Consider the following 24,397-nt stretch of genomic DNA (forward strand, 5'->3'; position numbering starts at 1 on the left):
TATTTGGTTTTAAATAGATGTGTAACAACGGTGAATATGTGTCCCCCGTTGACAAAACATCAGGAAATTTCAAACACCCTTTAATCCAACATTTCAAATGATTTTTCTCAAAACAAACACGTTTTAAAGCTAAGAATATTTTGGATTTGAAGTTATCTTCATATAGAAATATCAGTATACTTCAAAAACATAAGGACCTGAACATGAACTGAAGAAAATATGGAAAGATATGGCGAAAATGAGCACCCCACTCTATACAATAACATGATGATGATGACTGAGCAGAAAAAGAGCTGGTATACAAGTATTTCATACTTTAATTAGTATCAATGAAAATTATGCACTTAATTTAAAGACCAAGTTAAAAAAAACTATTTATACAAAAAGTTGCAATCAAAATATGATTTAATATGGCAAACTGAGCTTAATAATGAGTTCAGAGGCAATAAACTATATGGGAATAAGCTTTAAAAATTTCAACAGGCCAAATAAAGTACGAAGTTGAAGAAAATTACCTTTTGCAGGGAAATTTTAAATATAGAAATTATTTAACAAAATTTCGTATCAATGCTCACAATAACGAGATCGAGAGGGGAAGGTACAAAAATCTGATAATATCAGAACGTATCTCATTCTGTAAATTCTTATTGTGTGGTACTGAGGTTGAGGATGAAATTCGTTCTATTCTTCAGTGCCATAAGTATGATAACTGAACTTTCAAATATTCTTCTTAACTTTTCAAATGAAATAAAACAACGGTTAGAATTGTTTAGTGGTTTAGTTATTAAATCACAATTTATTTGGATTTCATACTCCACTGAAACTCGGCTAATTAATTTATTTAAATATTTATTCATAGACAGATTCGGATTCAGATTCTTTATTAAATTACCATACAGTGACATATAATTGTATGATTACAACACTGAGCATTTAAACAGGTCTGTTTGTGAAATCTGCACATTGATATCCAGTTATTTTTTCTGACGTTATTTGAGTTGATTGGTTAAATCAGAGACACATATGATACTAAACACCTAACGGGAGGGAGTGAGCTTGATCTTCATATGATGAAGACATATAATATATATATATTATATATATATATTATTATCAGTTTAATTGAGGTCTGGAGCTGGCATGTCAGTATAATTGCTATTAGTCCTTTGTTAACAGGTTAATGTATCATTGTCATTTTGCTTAGTTTCTTTTGTTACCTATTCTGACATCGGACTCGGACTTCTTTTAAACTGAGTTTTTACGCATTGCCGCGATTGTGTTTATTTTTCTACATTGACTAGAGGAATAGGAGAGGGTTGAGATCTCATAAAACTTGCTTCACTCCGGCGCATTTTTGCGCCTGTCCCAAGTCAGGAGCCTCTATCCTTTGTTTGTCTTGTATGCTTTTTAAATTTAGTTCATTTATATATATTTTGGAGTTGAGTGTGACGTTCATTATCACTGAACCAGTTAAGAGGTTTGTATTTAGATGTATGTATGCGACTATATGAGAGTAAAAGTTTTTTTTCTATTGCTTGAGTCTGCTTTAATGATTATGACTGGTGGAATAGCAACAACTTGGATGGTATGATATATTATGGTTGACTTTTGGAGTATGTATGCTTGATATTCTGTATAATAATTGTGTAGTTTGAACTTTCTTCGTGTGGTATTTAGAGACATTATAGTTCTTCATCCGATGATCCCACCGATGCTTGCTTTTGCATCTATCTCATCTGACCTGTGGTTTATTTTCCAGGCACTTCTTAAATGATCTTAAATACTCATCATTTAATTGTCTTGTTTGTTTTGTTAGAATGGTTCCAATACTGATCCTGGATTTTTGACAAATAAAACCCCCAATCATGCTTTGCAAATTTGTGGGGGGAGGGGTACCAGTGGCGGATGCAGGAATTTTCGAAAGGGGGGGTGCTAGCCCAGGGCAAAGGGGGGGTGCAGGGGGGGTGCAAACATATGTCCCGATTCAAATGCATTGATCGGCCAAAATAAAGGGGGGGGTGCGGACCCCCGGAACCCCCCCCTCTGGATCCGCCACTGGGTACGCCGGCCGCACCCAGCCTGAATCCGCCCGGCGTAAATACGTTGCATTAATTTGTAACTTAGGTCTGTTTTAAAACCATGTTTAAAACTAGTCGAGTTTACCCAAAGGACAACACATGCACGGTTTTCGAATATATTACAATGCATCAATAATTCCATCATTTTTTCAGCCCTCCTCCCTATATCCCAAAGCATATGGCAAGTGCAGTTTGATGCTGTCAGTTGGATATAATCAAAAAAAATACTTTCAAAATCAGTTCAATAAATTACTGGCTGAATAACTAGTCCACATGTTAAGACATGCCATGATTTTTTAAAAATAATTTCACCTAAAAAAATCTGTCGAATATAGATAAAGTAAAATTAAAGGAAGCTCTATTAAAAAAATAGCCACAAGTTTTAAACAACATACAAACAAACAGTTTCTGTTAAACGATTGAACTATATTTTCTCTATTTGTTGATAAAATATGACCTATTGACCCCGTGTCAAATATGTGTGTTGTAAATTCATACGCTGCGTACGACAGTGTAAGATACGAAGGAATTTTGTTGTAAAGTTTTGTGATTTAGGAAGAATGTGAAATCTAATATGGGTTCTTGGTGAATGAAATGGCTTTTAAGTGTAGAGAGGATTTAGTAGGGAAGAGATTTCTATCAGTTCAGAGCCCTGGAAAACTAAAAGTTAACAAAATTTGTGAGTGGGAATGGCGGTCTGGATTTGTTCGAGCTGTTTCATTGAAAGATGTAACCTGTCCGGACCTTGCCGTAAGTATTATTTATTCAGGTAGCGTTACTAAAAAGGTGAAAAGAACTAAAACATAATGCAATACAACATCTTTTAGCTCATTTATAAGCTCAGGTAGTTAGTAAAATACCCATACATGGAATCTGTAGTTGTTTGCAATGTATGTTTGGGGACCGTCTCAGAACTGAAATAAAGTTTGTCACTGTAGTTCTGTTCTGTTCTGTTTTTGTATGATTCCTCCTCTATCTTGGAGAACCGTTTGGGAATACAATGTAATATGTCCACTACTGTTCTTCAATTTAGAACTGAAACACCATCTAATCGTCTGGGGGGATACTTATAAATAAAATGTAGATCCAAGAATTAAAATTAATATTTAATTTTCTCTAATAAGATCAAACAAAATCTGTGAAATTGGGAGACTGTATTTGAGATAATCTGTTGAAATATACCATAGCCAAAAAATGTTTGTATTTATTTATTTACTTGCAAATTTAAATAATTGGAAGTAGAACATTATCTTGTTTCCTGTTATCTTGTGGAAGGTGTGGCTTATTTCGTACACATATTTATTTACATTCTACATGTACATGCATTTTGAGGAGTGGAATGGTTTTTAATTGTAATTTGAAAGTTTTATATATATTTGGAGATTAAAATCTTACATCTGGTATTGTCCATACAGGTTGATCGTATTTTCATACAAAGAAATTCTCTGACCACAAATGATTGAATCCTGTCTCTTCATTAGCTGTTGTTTTATGTTGATGATTTGTTGCAATTTTAGTTCATGTATGTAAACCATTTTGAAGGCATTTCACCCAATTCAGCAATTGACCTTCTTCAGTTTCTTTGCTATCTTATCTAAACTGCATGGTAGATCAGTCACCTTTATCAAAGCTTTTCAGTGGTGGATCCAGAACTTTTCGTAAGGGGGCCCGCTCCAGACACGCTTCAGTGATTCCCTATACACATGCAGAGCTCCAGATAAGCTGCGTATTTGCGTGATCACGCAATACAAATAAATAAAAACCCAATACAATTGCTCATTGTAGGGTTCAATAACCCAATTAATTCAACAGAAAACCCAATTATATGCCAAAACCATGAGTTTTCAACGCTTTTATTCTCTATCGTTTGCGTTATTTACCTTTATCAGTTTATAGTCTTCGCGTAATTCTATTTTTATAATATTTATAATTGGAAATGTCCTTTCGTTCTTAAAATAGAGCCCTGCATCAAGTAGCTGAAGTGGGTCCCCGTTGGAATTTTCTGTTGCTCAAAAGGTACACATGTTTATGAAACATTTTGATCTTCGCAGCGTTTATCCAATTAGCGTGTATCATGTTGTCATATTTTTTTCAAATTTCTCGGGATAATTATCATTACATACAATGAATTAAAACCAAAGTTAATGTCCGGTAAAAATATTGAATAGAAGCATGTTTTCAGCTTCTTTTGAATAGCCGAGGGAAAGTTATGATAATAAAAAGACTCAACTAGTGTTTTTAGGAAGGGTCCATCGAATTCACGGGCGTACGTGTTTGCGTACCTTAACGAGAACATTGCTGATAACGTCCCCGAAAAAATAAAATAGCCTTGCCAGACGTCATAATTATTTGGACTAATAATAATAATGGGGTTTCGTCAAAAACGAAATCAGATGGAAAAAGTGAAAAGCCAAATCAATTATGACATGATATGTAGTTGGAAAACATTTCTAATAAGAGACAACTTAACCCAGATTTATGTAAATTAAATTAAACAAAAACATTCAAGTATTATAATTTTAGTTTATATACTATTTTTTCATTTTAGTTGAGTGAATATGCATATCAGTTTTTTACAGTTTATATAAGTTGTGAGAAAATACAAAACTGCCTGGCAGAACGTTTGAAACGGGACACAAATTAAAAGTACAATTGCTCGTCAGTGAATAAAACAGCTACATGTAGCACATATGCAAAGAAAGACACATACATATTTTAAGATGGAAAAATATTCAATATTGTGTTGATGAAAAAACCCAGCACACTAAGGAGCTTGGTGGTGAAAAACCCAATTTGATATTTGCTTGAGGGGTGAATTAAAATTGATAAAAATGCAATTCAAAAACTTTATCACCCAATTAAATAAGAAAATGGTGGGTAAAAACCCCAATTTGTGAATTCTTATCTGGAGCTCTGACATGTAACCAACCAAATTTTTCCCACTAAAAGGCCCCCCCTAGATCCGCCTATGCTTTTAGATGTTAAAACCATTATGTTGATGTCAACTTTCTTTAAATATACAAATGTACATGTAGCTAAGAGCATTTTAGTGCTTGACTTCTACATGTACATTTATAGTAGAGACGTTTGTTCATCATTGAAGACCTTTTGTTTTCTATGTTGGTTTGCTTGCTACAAATGTATTTTATTGTTTTTTTTAAACAAAGAAAAACATACATGTAGGTCATACATTTGTATATACATACCTGTACCTTTGTTTCCTTTGTTTAAAACAAAACAAATCTGCAGTCATCACGCTGAGTGGCAGTCCTGGCAGCCCAGGCTTGTAAAATTGCTCTCAGGCCTGTAAAAATCATATTTACAGGCCAATAGAATCTAACTAAAAATTTTCAAAAAATGAGCTCTGGGCCTGTAGATTTAACAGTTCATCGTGATGACTGAATCTGACATTAAAAAACTTGTTTACATCAAAAATGCACCAAACACATATTCAATTAAAATTTTATAAACATTAAAATTTATATAACACGACAATACATGTATTGATACATGAAGTTGCAATCGTCAATATTCAGCCAGTTACAGTCAAAATCCCAAGCAATTGTTTTGGATGCTGCTTGTACGTTATTGTAATTTGCCTCACTGTCCTTTCATGCAACTATTTAAAACAGTCATCAACAATATAAGGCCCCACATCATTCAATCACTTTCATTAATCAACATCCAATACAATCTACAATCATCAGGAAATATACAAACATTATCGTATAGCATGTACATGTATAGTAACAATCATTAGGAAAATACAAACAGTCATCATCACTATTACCAGGAAAAATACAAACAGTCATCGTCACTATCACCAGGAAAATACAAACCTCAAGATACAAACACAACAGTCATCATCACTATCACCAGGAAAAATACAAACAATCATCAACATTACAGTCAACAAACAATCTATCATCATTGTCAAAATCACCAGGAATAGTCAATAAACAGTCTACCATCATCATCACAATCAACAGGAAAAATACTAACACAGTCAACAACTGTCCACAGCACCATCATAGTCACAATCTGACACCAAGAATAATACAAACACTAAGTCCAGAATCATTGTCGAGATTGCAATCACAAGGAAAAATACAGACACAATTTACTGTTCCTTCCATTTTTTGTTAGACTACATATTTAATACAGAATACTCTTGATGATTAATTGCTTGAGGTATTGTACATGTATAGTCATACTCACTCATACTTAAGTCTATTGTTGAAGACTGTGGACATGTTCTGGAGATACTATTTTTGGGTCAGTTTAGTTTTTAGGAGACTAAATTCTTCTTTAATGATTGACCCTGTGAAGGGGATTTTAGGTTTTTTATTATTATTTTTGGACATTTGGTCAGTGTATTCTTCTCCGGTTCATTGATGATGCAATATTTCTGAGGTGTTATTGTGTGATTCATGGAATGTCGGTGTCATAATTAATAAATAAATAAGTAATTTTCAAATTCATAGAATGATGTAGTTTTGTAATTTCTTAGGTAGAGGTACACAAGACGAGGTTGTATATTATAATTCATTTGGTGTACTACATGTACATGTACATTTGGAGTATGTCAGGTTTGATATTCATTGTGAAAAACAGTTTTTAACTGGTATCAGATTCAGAACTATTCAAGCAGGCATATTTTATTACTTAAAAAATTTTTAAGTGCAAATAAAGCCGTATAGAGCTACTGAAGGTCAATACAGATATTCTACACAAACTTACATGGTTCCTTAATGTATACATACAGTATATACAACTACAATTATTTTAGGTTTTATTCTGTCTGGTGGAACATTTCCAAATTTGACTTTACACTTTAGGTAATATGTTTTATGTAGAAAATTTATTTCTGATGAACATTTGTGAAAACAAACTCTTTATTAGTTTGCCATCCATTTTTCAACAAATTGGTAAAGTGTTTACACTCCTGAGAATGGGGTGTATTGACATGAGTGGTCAATAAGTTTAAGGATCAATGACCAATAATTTGAATCATTGTCTCCAATACACAGTACATATATCATTATATTGTAGTTTCTGTGTACAATATAATAAGATTAAGAATTCTACCATTGCAATGTACCAGAGAGCAATCATAACTTATTCATCTGATATTATGGGATTATGGAATCTGTGTCACTGTATAATTTGATAGACAATGAAAAAGTATGTCTTTTCAATAATCAGATCTTAGAAAGTTAGTTCAAAAACAATAACAACAAGGTATAAAACATTGAAATGGAACCAACGTTAACTAAGATTGAGATTTAGTGGCATAAACATTCCAGAGATTTCTATGTTTTTTGAAGCATCAGTCAGTTAATGTATAAACAATACAAATGGTACAAGTGTATTTCCTTATCCCATCACATGCCCATTGCCAAGTATAATGTAGGTAGTATACGCAAATATTTAATACATGTATGTACCAAATGTTCTTAACGTTTCTTTTAAAGGTTTTGATTGACAGGTTTTCCAGATATTTATATAACCCTATGGATTTCTTATTGCTTACATCCATTTTGTGAAGACTGTTTGGTATCAAAGCTTATTGGTGTGTTATTGATTTCAGAAAAAGGTCTTTATGGATTTAAACATCCAGTTGTATAGGCATTTAAATTCAGTAACTAGTATCTTTTTACTTTATCTAGTCTTCATTTACATGAACATGAATATTCAAATGTTAAAGGAACTGTGAAATTCATGAGGGGCCATAACAGGAACGATTTTTAACATGGAGGACTATCTCAAAAGTTAAAGCCAGAAAACTCTATAATGCAGTCTTACTGTCACAAAATGTCAATAACAGCTTGGATTTCCATATTTAAGAAATAATTGATGCAAGCTATATGTACTTTATTGTAGTTTTAACATGGGTAGGCATTATATTCGTGATTATTTTTCCCCCAGCGATAATTATGTTATTTTCTTCATTCATAACATTTGATAAATATGAGTTATTTCTGAATAAAAAATGTATAATTTTTTTAGGATACTTATAAAATACAGAAATTACAAATTATTTATCAAAAAACAATTTGTGTTTATCTTTTAAAACAAAAAAGTTATGTCTTTCTTTCGAAAGGGAAAATACGGCCTCAAATTTGAATTTTGAGTTAAATATATATACAAAATTTTGTCCTCATTTTACTCAAAAAGTAGCACATGAAGGTATATATTTTATAACATATTTGATTCAATCAGGCAAAAAATAGTCTATATATGGAAATTTTTATCAAAATGTAAATACGGGATCCAAACCAAGGGTCCGGAAACGGTCATATATGCCAGACATGACCGATTCGGAAACTCAAAAGTCCTAAATCATTTATTGGGATTTAGGTCAAATTTTATTTTTCAACAATAATAATTTCGGTCATTTCGTTGAGATTGAGTTTCAAATCGCCATTTTAAACATATTTTTGTTTTGTTATCGATTTTATGTAATTAAAATGCCACTTCAGTAAAGTGTTATAATCCTGAGGGCCCTCCTAATAACTATATTAATGCCTCGGGGAGCTATTGGCTAATGATCGCTAATCTCTTTACCTGTGTTTTTAGTTCACACCTGGCTATTTATCACAAGCTCCGAACAAATATTATAAAGAAATTAAAATTCTATACCAACTGTCTTCATTATTTAATTACTTTTCAGCTAAGACAATTGTCAATAATGATTTAAAATTTAATTAAAACTTGATTTAATTTACGTAGAAAAAAAAAAAATTCACTACTAACACACGTGCTTTGTTTACTATGATACGCATGCCTGAAAGTCTCTTCCGCAGATTTGACACTAAATCGTAAATTTAAAATGATTTATTGCTAAATAAAGCAAGTGCAACTATTTTCATTAATATTCTTACGCTATTAAAGGTAAAATATTAAAAAAACGATGTTTTCCTGTGAATTTGATAAACAAAACTAATCCCGGAAATAAGTCCGGAATTGTTCGTTTTAGTATTGTCGCATTACATCCAGTTTGAATTTCGACTTCAGAATCGAAAGAAACGTAAGCAATGACTGAGAAAATTACGATTTTGAGTCATTAAAATCATTTTATTCTTCAACTGTTGCCTTCCCTTAATTGCTTTTGATCGATTTTAGGAAAATGGTAGGATAAATCATGAAGTAAACGCGATGCAACAGTGAAACAAGTTCGTTGATGCTACGAGTATGAGCATACTCATGCAGTAATGAGATTTTGACAATCTGTTTTTGAAAAGGGGCACTAACTTTTATGTTATATGAAAATGACCGAAATTAGGTGAAAAAATTTCCGGATCCTTGATCCAAACTGTATCGTATGCCCTTAACAACTGGTGGTCCTGGATTTCGATGAAAACATTGCAAATTGACAGGTTTTTGTTGTTTTTGAACTTGATCTTGGATCTTGTTTCAATTTCTGCTACTGTTTAGTAGCTATATAGAGCCAGTGTTGAAATTTTAGTACTGATCATGATGATGTCTAAAGTTACTAAATCTATCTTATGAATTATGATGACCTGTTATGACAAAGGTTGAAAGTGGTTTGCCAAATCTATTGTCAGTTTAAGAGCATATTGTATAAGTTTGCATCTGCCTGATTCAAGACAGAACATATCTAGCAAAAGATTCCATCTGTTTGATTTTAGTGTTGTTTAGACCTACATTTATACTATTAACACATTGTTCCAACCATTTTTCTAAAAAGTAACTAATGAAGAATTCCAGGAGAGAATTTAAATTTTAGCAAACTTTGAACATTATATGTCTTGGTTTGACCTTGGGTTACTTTGATTAAAAATTTACTTCTATGACAAGAGCTTATAAGAGGACAACCATTTGATATTCTTTGAGGGCCAGGAGGATTTGTTTTAAATCGGTTATTTATTTTTGTAAACTAGGAGGACAGGTTATCTATTTTCTGCACTATTGAAGCAAGATTTTTAATTTTCATTAAAGCAGGGGACTGATTATTTATTTTCACAACTATATTTATAACATTCGAAAACATACAATTTTGAAATAATACATGTATAGTCAAGTCATTATGTACCATTTAATCAGAATTAATCATCATCCTCTCTGGAAAGTATCTTCTATATTCCCAACTGCATATACATGTATTGCATACATACACAGTATTAAAGTTTGGTTGTAACTAGCCTTTTTTTAAAGTATTGGCAGTCATGTTTTAGCGAGCGGAGCGAGGCAAAATATTTTTTGAAGGGTTTTGGAGTCACTGAAGACCCAAGAAGCTATTGAACAAATGATGCAAAATCATGCTTTCTGAGTGTTCCCCAGACACTTTCTTAGTTAATCTGAAAATGCAAGTTCTGTTGTAATAATTTTTTGACAATATTTTGGTCTCGAAGCAAAATGTATAGATTCAGTGTTAGACTTAAGTTTCTAGGGACAACATCAAAAGACCAATATGCATGATAACACAAAAATGTATTTCACATAGTCTGTAGCTACTGTTGTTTTTTTTAAACTCGCCACGAACACAATTTGACATGGAGACAAACGTTTGGTTTTGAAATTTCCTACACAAGGCATTTGCCTTAATGTAGTTAAAGCCCTGCATGTATAAATAAAAGTGAGGTAAGTGTTCCTGAGAAAATATACCTCTTGAAAGTTAAATAAAACCAATTTGCAGACTTTTCAAGTATATTTAAATAGTATTTATACTTTGATTGTTAAAAGATTTGGGAAGTGTTTCCCGATTTATTTTGGAAAAAAGATGGAATTCATGTACATTTGTACTTACAAATCAGTTATTAAAAGTGCTTTGTGATATTTTCTTATTCTTCAGAATATATAGATATATTTTTTACTACAAAAAAGGTGCCTTGCATTTATTTGATATTTCCAAATTCCAACCTTTAGATTCCCTCTTAAAGCAGAAATATATTAAGTTTAATTCTTTTGAGATGTTCCCTTTATTTGTCTATTCATTCAGTCAAAAGAATTCTCTTTGTGTAAGTCACCCAATTTGAACTATGGTTTGAAAACTACACAGAGAAGAAATATTTAATTCAAAATCTCAGCATACTGTCATTGTAGTATCTTTGCTAATGACATAGCTGACTCTTGACTCACACAGGTTGTGGAAAAACTAGGTCAACTGTCAATGTGTATTTTATTTACACATTGTACCTGTTTTTAAGATGTCTGGTGTATATGGTAAACTGGTTGTTATTCTTAGTCAAGGTCTTCTCCTTTAGTACCCACATACTTTAAAATCATCTTTTTTTTTTATTGAATTCCAAACCTAATGGACCCACTCAAAATGCTCAAATACCTCATTTATATGGTCATTCATTCACTCACAATAGAAGTTTTTAGTGATTAAAAAATTTTGTATTGAAAATGGTTATTATAAAACACAGGGGTCTAATTTAAGCTTTTTAGTGAACTGGCCAGACAGACCAGTGGACTGAAAAATCTATTAGTCCGTCTCCAAATCTACTGGTCCTGCAAAATTGACATTCATTTTACTAACAATAATATAGAAAAATTTTAATTATTATAAATGATAGATGTTTACTTTTATTTTCCTGCTTTCTTTTACATATATGTTAGACGAGAAAAAGAGAGTCTCGATCCTGATTTTGAGAAAGGCTTTGATAATCTCAATAATTTTCTTTATAAAATCAGGATCAAAAACAGACAAAAAGTCAACATTGTCTTCCACATAATATCAATCCTCACTACCTCCATAGGGTGCCTGACTGTTCACTCATTTCAACATTTTGTGTTGTTCAATGTTGTGAAGAACATGCTCACCCAAGATATTAATTAACTTGATCTATTGTAATACTTAATACCCCCAGTACCGTGTAATTGAGTTTGCAAGTTAGTTTTTTTGTGTACACAAGTAACAGAAAATGCGATGCAATACAGTTTGCAACATACTAGTCCGAAGACTAATTTTCTGTCGTATTTCTTGTGAGTCTCAACAAAGTTTTGGGAGACAGATTTTTATAAGTTTTTCCAAAGTTGTTTCCGATTCCCATATTTGAACTTTATGCAACATTGTAATATTTTATCTTGTAATTTTTCATTAATAAATACTGTTTAAAACTAAAGTTTTGCAAATACATTTACTCACTAGTCTGGGACAAATTGGACTGACGATGATGGACTACAGTGGCTAAGAGTGCAAACTGAAAATAGTAATTTAACTAGTGTCCTGGTAATTTATATTTCTAGGTTAACTTTAATGTTAACCTGTGCAGTAAATATTCATAACTAAAGATCATACTTTATGGTAATCAATATTAGATGACATTTTCTGTCTTTAGAGAAGGGGTGGGATTGGGTTTTTTTTTTTGGGGGGGGGGGGGGTTACTTCATTAATACAGTGTACATGTAACTGTTGTTATTAAAGTGTTCTTTGAAGGACGTTTTACATTTAACCTCAGTTACACTAACAAGGTATCCGCCATGAGTGAAAGAGATTTTCCAAAGTTATTATTATTACCAGTATACAAAATTTTATAGCTTAATACCCATATATACATTTATGTTAGTACATACATGTAGCATATTTACCTGACGATTTTAGGATATAGGTATTTAGTCGGATCTTAACATGTACTTGTGATTTGTTTCAAACAAGTATTTTTAAAAATAAACAAACAAATGTCGAAATGTTCAGGACTTAATTAAATCTGTATTTGGGTAAGATGATGCAAGCATACGATTTTTATTGCGTCTTACACTTTGATAAGCAAGTAATATTTTACTACTTTATTAAAATATTGTGTTAAAACGTTAATTATGAGCTATGAAAGTCAAGTGGCTCGAGCATTTTTCTGAGGAAGTTTTAAAAAAATTATAAAGAAATATTTTTTTACAGTGAGTTAGCTTTCATTAGTCTTCACTATCCTATAGATTAACAACTTTTGGTTATATTTATTATAATTTAGATTCTTCATTGAAGGTGGAGCACGAATGCACAGTTAATTAATCATATTGATGTGCCATTTGTATGCAAGAGTGACATTCCTTTGTATTATGTGCCGATTCAAAAAAGCTATACAGTATTGTCTCCCTTTAACAGATTCATTATTTAATTAAGTGTAGGTTTCTGATATAATTTTGAAAGAACCCTTCATCATTTTTGAAAAAGACTAGAAATGAAAGTCAAATTATTTATCTTCCCTTCATGATAGATTGATTGGGAAATTATCCAGAGTTATCTAATATTAAAAACAGAAAGGGACTAGAAAGCAATTTTTAATTGTAGCTTATTTCTTGTTAAAACAATCTACCACTATAAACAAATGTTACTTTATACAAATATGTAAGGACTTTGTTAGCTAAATCTACAGATTTTATTAGATATTATTAATTTTTATTACAATAGATTAATATGCTAATACATGTGCTAGATTTTTTTGGAAAATGTCAGATCTTATTTGAAAGCATTTCTCGATGTCAAGATGCTCTTTGAATATGAGAATGGAAGAACAATGTCACTGTGTGATTTGTTGCAGTGTGGTGTATACTACAAGATTTAAAGGGGATGTATAAAGCTTTAAAAGTGTTTGTGTTTACAGGGACAGCTTGAGCTCCTATCAGATGTTCTTTATTAGGGTCATTGTCCTAATCACCTTTTGTTAGATTATCAGTGTGTTTGAACAGTTAAAAATAACTATTGCCAACAAAAGTCTATGCCAACAACATTAATGAATGCTATAGTGAACTTGTAAAACTCCACAATCATCTTTTAGTTTCATGTTTGAGAGTTCTTGCCCCTACTTCATTTTTATGTTGTTTTTTCCAATTTTGTCCGAATTGTGCTTCTGCTTTAAACTCATATTATAATGTCTTTCTGTGCCCATAAATGTCTTAGTAGTTAGATTCTTAAACAGTAGATTGGTTACATAAATATCCTTCAATTCTTACATGTCACTGGTTACATAAATATCCTTTAATTCTTACATGTCACTAGAAACAAAGCTCCTATATATATAAATACAGCATTTAACAGGCTAGTATTATTTCAACTTGTACAGAATACACATGGAATTGATTAAAAATTTCAAGCACAAGAAATTAAACAAATTCCCTAATAAAAAATCATTCTAAATTGAAATAATAGCCTGTTATATATATTTTCCCTTCATAACCTGCTACACTGACTGATAAAATTCAACTTTTGTCTTTTGTGAGGCTCAACACTGCAAAGCAGGGGCACCATCTCTATGATTAAGACTTAAGACTGTTGTTCCATTTTATATTCACCAGAGTCAGTGAAATTAACTTATACTTAAAATTTAGTAAAAAATATTTCCCTTTGGTATGAACATTATTTCTTAAGGCCAGGGTTTTTTAATTTGTTGGTTTACGGATTTTACCAATGAAAAAGTCGGGTCGGTCGGTCGGCAAAAAAAAGAAAAAAAATATGCTATTTTGTCATCATTTCTTAGATTTTAGTTCGATGAAATCAGCTGTCATAAACATCGCATGACATTCTAATAATTTCCCGTAAACAAAAAGTGGACGGGGACTGCACGGATATCGTCATTTCACAAACATGAAAAACAGATTCGCGTAGCTCTTTATCAAACCCCGATAACTTGATGGGCTTGGTGAATTACGATCTTCAAGCACGAAAACTGATAAAGAAGAAAAAATGTAAAAACGTCGTACGAAAATAAGTTTCAACACACATGTCAACAAACGTAATGGACTCGTCCACTGGAAAAACGAAAATATCGGATTAATCTGTTGTCATGCATTCCCGTTTTTTTGGCCAAATGGACGATATTTTTTTATGATCTATGAAGCAAGAAAATTTTAAATGATTTGTTAATATTTAGTACTTTAACTTGACATCTTCTACCTGTCCACATTTGGACAAGTCTATTTCTATCAGATGATGCATCTTACGGACTGATGACAAATACGGTAAACGAATTGATTTTGTAATTGGTTTTAAACACAGGTTTCGTTTCGCAAAATTATTTGCGCAAACCACATTTCAAGGTCAGTTATAATTGATTTGTCTATTTTTAGAAACGTAAACTGGAAGTTTTATTTTTTTCACTACAGAAAGTGTTATCAATTTTGATAGTGATTAATGCATTTCATTTCATAAAAAAACGAGTATTTTAATTATTTTTTAGGGATAATGCATTTGTTACGGTCGGCGGGAATAAAAAAGCATGAAAAGTTAATTTTATTTTTATTCTGGAAATCGGCAAAATCGGATCGGCGGATCCGTAAACCAACAAATTAAAAAATTCTGGCCTAAATGAATAAGGAAACAAATTTGCTTTAAAGCTTGTTTTCAGAGTTTTAGAAAATTAAGATTAAAAACATCTGTAAAAAAATATTATTAAAATTTTTAAAAAAGTGTAATTGTCAGGGTGGGAAACATACAATTTATTTCTTGCTCTCATCAGCATTCTGGCTAGTGGCTATTAAATTATTCTTGCCAAATAAGGTCTTTTACTGACTATAGCTCAGCAAATTAATCATTACTCTACTTTCCTGTGCTGAAATCTGTGCTAGAAAATCAATTTATACTGTCAGGAAAGCAGGCCAGACATTTCAGTGTGTACACTCTTATCCTGCCTTTTACAGAAAGAGTTCCATAGGGCATGCACCCCACAGAATAAACTTTAGTATGGTGGGGATGCCATATGAAACTCTTACCCCTTTTACAATAGGGGAAAGTTTATACATTATGCTTATTTCATCAGCACCACCAATGAATTTGTTGCATTAATTTTCAGATTTATATGTAAACAAATATAACTTCATTTTACCAGCTATTTGATAGATAAAAAAGCACAAACAAAAATGTTGCCTTCATGTAAGGATCACTCATATCTTCATTTTTGAAGGTATTTTGGTAAATTTTGGTTACAACATGCTGTGTTGTTGTATTATTGCCTGCAGATATTTCATTTGAACATCTGCCATTGACATTCACTTGATTTGAACCATAACATAATCTAAAGAGGGACCATCTCAAAACTGTTTTTTGATAGACATTTCATAATATTATGAATCACCATTACAATATCTTTGTGTATAGAGATTTAACCAGTCCTTTGAATATACAAAACTAGGTCATCCATGATAAAAGATAGATCTATGTGTTTAAATTAATATTTAGTATGTAAAGAAGATTGCTGTGTACATGAAATTTTTATTAATTATAATAGAATATTGGGAGCTTCATTTAAAGAAGGTTGTACAGAGCTACAATTTAAGGGTGATTTTCATTAAAAAATATCAATAAATGTTGATTTACTTCTTTTATATTGATCTTAATGATTGCTTGATTCATAGAGGATGTATGGCTCCATTATATTTATTTCATTCATTACTATAAATCGTAAATGTGATAAAAGTTGATAATATATATGCGCATGTAGGCTGAATTAAAATGTTTTGATAGTTAATTTAACCTTATTTTTATACAAAATTGTGTTTGGTCATGCTGTTTCATCTGTAAAAAACATTTCTTAATGTTTAAGAGCATATTTGAGGCATATCTGTTATTGAAATAAGTTTTATGTATGATATATGGAAATAGAGACAATAACTTATGTGGGGAAGCTTAAGATTTCTTATTTTATGACTCTTAATAACAAACAACAGCTTTACTGTTTGATGTGAACTTGTTACTACATGTAATATTAAAGCTTAGGTGATGTGAGGTGAACCTTGGATATTAATGTAATTTGAGATGTTGCCCGTTGCCGGTTCCACAATCTTCTCAACAAATTATTGTGTTATGGAAACATCTTTTTGATTAATTTTATCCAATTCTATTCCCCATCCAACCAAACCTGATTTTATATTATTATGATCTCAACATATTAAGTAGCCATGGTCAGACTATAATGTGTATATTTTGGATAGTTTTCCAAGGTTTGTCTTTTTACACTGGTCAATGATAGATTGAAGTCTTATTATACCTGTCTCTGGTAAAAGTTAGTTGTACCAAACTGGTCAATGTTAGATTGAAATCTTACTATACTTGACTCTGGTAAATGGTAGTTGTACCAAACTGGTCAATGTTAGATTGAAATCTTACTATACTTGACTCTGGTAAAAGGTAGTTGTACCAAACTGGTCAATGTTAGATTGAAATCTTACTATACTTGACTCTGGTAAAAGGTAGTTGTACCAAACTGGTCAATGTTAAATTGAAATCTTACTATACCTGTCTCTGGTAAATGGTAGTTGTACCAAACTGGTCAATGATAGATTGAAGTCTTATTATACTAGTCTCTGGTAAATGGTAGTTGTACCAAACTGGTCAATGTTAGATTGAAGTCTTACTTTACTTGTCTCTGGTAAAAGGTAGTTGTGCCAAACTGGTCAATGTTAGATTGAAGTCTTATTATACTCGTCTCTGGTAAATGGTAGTTGTACCAAACTGGTCAATGTTAAATTGAAATCTTACTATACCTGTCTCTGGTAAAAGGTAGTTGTACCAAACTGGTCAATGTTAGATTGAAGTCTTATTATACTCGTCTCTGGTAAATGGTGGTTGTACCAAACTGGTCAATGTTAGATTGAAATCTTACTATACCTGTCTCTGGTAAATGGTAGTTGTACCAAACTGGTCAATGTTAGATTGAAGTCTTATTATACTAGTCTCTGGTAAATGGTAGTTGTACCAAACTGGTCAATGTTAAATTGAAATCTTACTATACCTGTCTCTGGTAAAAGGTAGTTGTACCAAACTGGTCAATGTTAGATTGAAGTCTTATTATACTCGTCTCTGGTAAATGGTAGTTGTACCAAACTGGTCAATGTTAGATTGAAATCTTACTATACCTGTCTCTGGTAAATGGTAGTTGTACCAAACTGGTCAATGTTAGATTGAAGTCTTATTATACTCGTCTCTGGTAAATGGTAGTTGTACCAAACTGGTCAATGTTAAATTGAAATCTTACTATACCTATCTCTGGTAAAAGGTAGTTGTACCAAACTGGTCAATGATAGATTGAAGTCTTATTATACTAGTCTCTGGTAAATGGTAGTTGTACCAAACTGGTCAATGTTAGATTGAAGTCTTACTTTACTTGTCTCTGGTAAAAGGTAGTTGTACCAAACTGGTCAATGTTAAATTGAAATCTTACTATATGTGTCTTTGATTAATGGTAATTATACCATACTGGTCAATGATAGATTGATGTCTAGTTATAATTGTCTCTGATAAATGATAGTTAAAACTGTTGGTCAGTTTGCACCTTTTCAAAATGTCTGAAGATATTCTGTTAGAAATGCAGCATGACAGGTCAGTCAATTGAAATGGAATCACATTCACAATTCAGAGATTTGATAAAAAAAACTCCATAGAAATCAGAATAAGCTGACAAATTAGGGGGAAATCCACCTAGTACATGTATGTCTGCCCATTATCTCAATATTCAGATAAGCTGTTGATGACACTTAATCTGTAAAGCACTAAAAGTAAAATTAACAGAAATGAAAAAGTTGAATTAAAATATATGCAATTTTTTATAGTGTATGCTCGATCATCCTAAAAGATACAACAGGATAAACAATGAAAATATGAAAAGATTAGAAATAACTATAAGAATAAAGATTATTGCCTTGAGTGTTATTATTTTAAGAAAGAATTTAGAATAAAATATTAATTAGAAATAGAGATTTTGAGACCATATTATTGATATAATAGAAAGTATATACATAGGAACAACAGATGTATGAGGCAACAGATGGTATTGTTTAATCAAAGTACTGAAGTACTGAACATCAGAGGACCTCAAGTTGTGTTGAATTATTGATAAATGACAGGTATTTATATTAAACCTACCAGACAGATATGTTCACCATACAATATAGTACAAATATTAAATATAATTTGCTATCATATCTGAGATACTGACTTGAACTAGGAAACTTAACTTTGTGAATTATCAATGATTACTTGGTCAAATGAGAACTGTTAGATTGGCATTATGACCATATAGTTGCACACATACAAAAATTGCTAACATATAACTTATAATAGAGAATCAACATAGCAAACAATTCTTCGAGTAGCTATATAGTCACTCACTAAACTATGAAAAGAGGTTCAAGACAATCATATCAAAACAGATAAATTGTAATATTGTGGCTAATTGAAAAATAAAGTGGGGAACAATATATTGTTTTGGCGAAAGAGGTGGCGAAAAAAATAATTGACCCAGGGGAAACCCTGGGGCTAAAGATACCAGATGAACAGCAAACTCATAAATGGAAAATAAACTTACAATTCCATGACTAAAACTGAAAAAGACATGCATACAAATAAAAGTACACTAGAAACAACATAGAAAACTAAAGACTGAGCAACACGAACCTCACCAAAACAGGTGATCTCAGGTGCCCCGGATGGGTAAGCAGATCCTGCTCTACAAATGGCATTTATTAACAATGTTTGTACATGTTGTATCCAGGTCTTTTTTCTGAAACATTTAGCTTTTGGATCAATTGCTAATTAAATGGATGTTAACACAGCAAGATTACTATCCCTTATTCTAGATTTTTGTTGCAGTCAACACAAACTCTTTAAATGTTCATAAATAGCTTCACTGAGTTACATTTGTATCTTGGTTTTATTTTAACACAGTCAATCATTTATCCATTATATTTTTTTTTTAAATCAGCAGCTATACATGTACATTGTAGGTTCTGTTTTCTAATTATTAAATGGTTCATTGTAAATATTACAATGTATTATATGTAGATAGCCATTTGCTAATGATGGTATTTTTGTTAATTGAATATCACATTTGGATAGTTTTTCAACTGTTAGTTTTTTTTTACTTTGTTCTGGATTTAATACTTTGGATACCACTGATATAGTAATGAGAACATTTTGCACTATACATATAGAACACAACTACCATATGAATGTGTCGGTCCTTTGTAAGAAGCCTGTAAGACAGGGCTTGTAAATTTTTGGTGTATATCTTGATTTCCCGATTGTACATTGATGTGGCCATTAGTTTTTTTGTATATATTGTTTAACATTTGACATTTCATGGCTATTTCTAACTGATTTATGTATAGTTTTTTTCTGATTGTAAAAATGTTGTATGGTTATAAGCTTTATTTCTTTTTCATCATTTTGTCTAGAGCTGGTGTCTGATTTATACCAATCATACCTCCCTTTTCTTTTTTTATGAATAATGACAACAGTTTGGTTTTAATTTTCATTTATGTATGTACATGTAACAATATAAAACAGTATATATACATGTATAATCTCATTCCATCATTAATATTGGTCATTGTCGGTATATATTTATCTTTAAGTTTAACAATGTACTGTGAAAGAGCTATCTTCTAACAGATACTTAGTATATAATGGTTATTGTGAAACCACTGATTCAAAGGACAAGTTTCACTTATTGCCCAAAATAGCCTAAACTATAAAACTCCAAAAAGTTCTCAATTTGGTTCGTAATTTGGGTCTATTTCAAAAGTCTTAACACTCAATAAATCAGTTCTTTTCATAAAAGTACATTTTACGTTCCAAATTTGTCAAAATGTGATGATTTTGGGCAATTTTCAGACCTGAAAGCTTTAAGCCTCAGGAATAAAGATTTGGCCCCTACCTACATGTACCATCCAAAATGTTTTGTAACCAAAAGAATCCAAATCTGATATATATAATTCATCAATATAAAAACTTTTTAGATCTTGGAAGGCAGCCAAGTTTAATTATGCCAAAAACAATTAAAGTTTTACCATAGTTATCTGTGGTATAATTTTCACAATTATTCAATGGTATTGTTGTGTCTGATTTTCGAATAGAAAAATAAAGATGGCAAGACCTGAACGATGCCGCCTAATTTGTTTTTAAGTAACATATAAACAACAGAGTCAGTGTGGGGCCACTAAGCTTAACTGCCCGCTTTGCACCAGCCAATATAAATGAATGCCTAGGGTGGGAATCGAACCCACATACACCAACTCTGTTGTCCCTATATTTTTTTTTTAAAATAAACAAAAACAAATTGTCAAGAACAAATTAAAAAATATAGCGCTCATAGGTTTGTCTCAATAAAGATTTGCTTAGTTTGCTCATGCAGTATCCCAATATTGCTCTCAATAGTATAAATAGGCTCATGTGTGCTCAAATAACCATTTAGATAAGTCTCAATATTGATATATATCTAACTCAATTGAGTAGATCTAGCTCAAATTTTACTCAACATATAACTGATCATATTTGCTCAATTTAAGATCTCATGGGTGCTCATAGATAAAGTTAACTGATTGTATTTCTAGATATAACTAATCATATTTGCTCAATTCAAGTTCTCATATGCATGTATGTGTGAACAAGTGTCTAATATAAGTTACTAAAATTTGACATGAATATGGTTACACATTTAAATTAAATAATGCTGTAGACTAGAGTATGATAAGCACAAGTATGTCATCAAATTATCATATAATTTTGGCGATACATGTCATGTATGGTCAAAATAATACAATACTACAAGCTAAGGAAGACTTAAAAAACAGGACAGTTAATCTATATTTATATCTCCAAAACTGTAAGGTTTCTCCCAATATATCTATAGTAATTCAGTAAATGTGATTAACCCAAACAGGTTGGGAACAAACCCCCTGTATGGTGATTATACCTGTATAGAGGGATAATCCTTCTTTAGAGGGGTAAAATTATCCCTCTATAGAGGGGTATTTTTGTTTAGACTGGATTTAAATCAAAATAGGGCAGAATGGCATTCTCTACTTATTATGGCAGTAACCTGGAACAGTTGATGCACCAATTGATGTACTTAATTTAATATGCACATGCCCAGTTTGATGCTTATCTGACTAAATATAAAATCTATTGTTCACCATGATTGAAAGCTGTGATGATCAGGTAAATTCTACTCACTTATGCAATGTTATGCCTCACTGAACAGAATTTCTATTGTTAGATTTAACATGAAATTTAAAGGTCAACTATTCCTTTTGTTGTTGATCAGGTGTTCAGATAGGTATACAATAGATTGCAAGTTTTGTAACTTTAGCAGAAAACTGGTTATACCAATTTTTAGTAAAGTTCATATGTTGATGCATATATTGCTAGAGATTATAGCCAATATAACTAGAAAATGCCATTCTGTCCTAATTTGCTTTAAATCCAGTGCAAACAAAAATACCCCTCTATAGAGGGATAATTTTATCCCTCTAAAGAAGGATTATCCCTCTATACAGGTATAATCACCATACAGGGGGTTTGTTCCCAACCTGCCAAATTCTGACATTTCAGTGTAAAGTAAGACTCTTGATTTTACGAGCAAGAGTCTTTATACACTCAAAAAGAGTCCAACTCTATTGGAAGAAGAAAAAGTCGAAGATTCTCTGAATATTATATAAACAATAAATTCAACCAATAATTATATATTAGAATTACTTACATAGACAAAGTCAAAGTCATTACAAATTCCGCGTATTTTCCAGTCAAGGGGACATATTCACATATACTAATGCAACAAACTAAGTCGGAGAAGGAGCGAAAATCCGAAACAGTATCTTAAAAAAAACAGAAAATAGTTCCGTGTGTGTGTCCAAGTGATCAATCTACTTGTTATTTACGAAGAAAAGAAATTTAACTCCAAAAATTGTTGAGATCTTTATAAAAACAAATTGTTGTTATAAAAAATACACAAATAGTAACCTTATCTTTAAAGGCCTTGCAGGTTCTTGTTACTCCTACCCAGACTCCTACCCAATCTGCTGGTATTTTCAAAATGGCTGCGGGCCGGGACGTGACCTGATAATTTATTTTAATATGACAGATTAAATTTTCCTGGTTTTGCTACGTTAATATTATAGACAAATATGCTACAAACGGTTTAAAAAGGTGACTCCAAATCAAATAATTGAAATATAATTACCTTTCTGTGTATAAATACAAGTGTGAATTGATTTCCTCTCGATTTTCTACACGCTCGCTCTTGCCCTCTTGCGCACTCGTGGTATTCATCCGCAACAACAATTTATCGACGCGTCATTGATATTGAAGATCGTTTGATTAATATACAAACATTTCTAACGACAAAACATTTTCATATTATAAATTTTGCATTAAGAAAAATTAAAAAAAAACTGAGTATCCATTGAAAACATGAATTTAAAAGAAGCGATACGGAATTTTATTCTGCACTATATAGGTCCGCGGGTCTATAATGTCGGTTATTATTCCAACACTAATTATATATGAATCTCTTTGATCTTTGAAAAGTAGGCGATGGCAATACACCCGAGGCCCCCTCAGGGGCCTCTGATGTAAAAATCAATGTTTACAAAACCATTTCAATACACACAGAGTCAGTTCTTTGAATATTCATTATGTACTTATTATTTTACTTTAGGTCTTGTAAATAAGTGTATTGTCAACTTCAAGAGAAGTATACTGTTGTAAACAATAACTGTTAATTCAGCAATTAGTTTGGAGATATATACATTGTACATACACTGAGTGTACCAGCCAACTTTCCTTTTTTTATCAGAGATTTCCCCCATGAGAATTAACATGACACCATCATTATTTTAACTAAAACCTGCAAACATCCATTTAAGGAGATAAAATTTCGTGTAAACACATTAACAGTTACAGATGAGTATTTATTATGATCAACAAATTATTACATCATATATATGAGACTAAACATGGACCCCAAAGTGTTCCTCCCCTCACTCAAAAGTCCCCAGTGTTAGCAGAGAGTTATCACCACACACACCACACACCTCCCCAGTCTATAGATATCAAACCAGGAGATATTATATATACATATATTTATCCCCTTACTAGTCCCCAATTCAAGTTACCAATTATCTATCTCCACATAGTTCCCCATTTGACAGATATCAATCCATGAGATACTAGATATCTTCCCCTGACTAGTCCTCAAGTTACCAGATATTTATCTTCACACAACTCCACAGTTGGCTGATATCAATTCATGAGAAACTACATATCTTCCCCTCACTAGTCCCCAAGTTACCAGATATCTATCTCCACACAACTCCCCAGTTGACTGATATCAATCCATGAGATACTAGATATTTTCCCCTCACTAGTCCCTAAGTTACCAGATATCTATCTGCACACAACTCCACAGTTGATAGATTTCAATCCATGAGATACTAGATATCTTCCCCTCACTAGTCCCTAAGTTACCAGATATCTATCTCCACACAACTGTACAGTTGTCAGATGTCAATCCATCAGATACTAGATATCTTCCCCTCACTAGTCCCCAAGTTACCAGATATTTATCTTCACTCAACTCCACAGT

At 31.8% G+C, this 24,397-nt stretch overlaps 1 protein-coding gene across 1 annotated transcript in view; it reads left to right on the forward strand.

The window, feature by feature from the left end:
* The first annotated feature begins 2,559 nt into the window (after positions 1–2,559).
* Positions 2,560–24,397, forward strand: part of LOC143071767 (uncharacterized) — a 104,110-nt gene continuing 82,272 nt past the window's right edge. The window contains exon 1 of the mRNA XM_076246333.1: positions 2,560–2,828. Within this exon, the coding sequence (XP_076102448.1) occupies positions 2,673–2,828 (156 nt within the window). The 5' untranslated portion in view covers positions 2,560–2,672. The remainder of the gene's footprint in view (positions 2,829–24,397) is intronic.

This window comes from Mytilus galloprovincialis, chromosome 4, assembly GCF_965363235.1.
Source record: "Mytilus galloprovincialis chromosome 4, xbMytGall1.hap1.1, whole genome shotgun sequence".
In the NCBI taxonomy this organism is placed as follows: domain Eukaryota; kingdom Metazoa; phylum Mollusca; class Bivalvia; order Mytilida; family Mytilidae; genus Mytilus; species Mytilus galloprovincialis.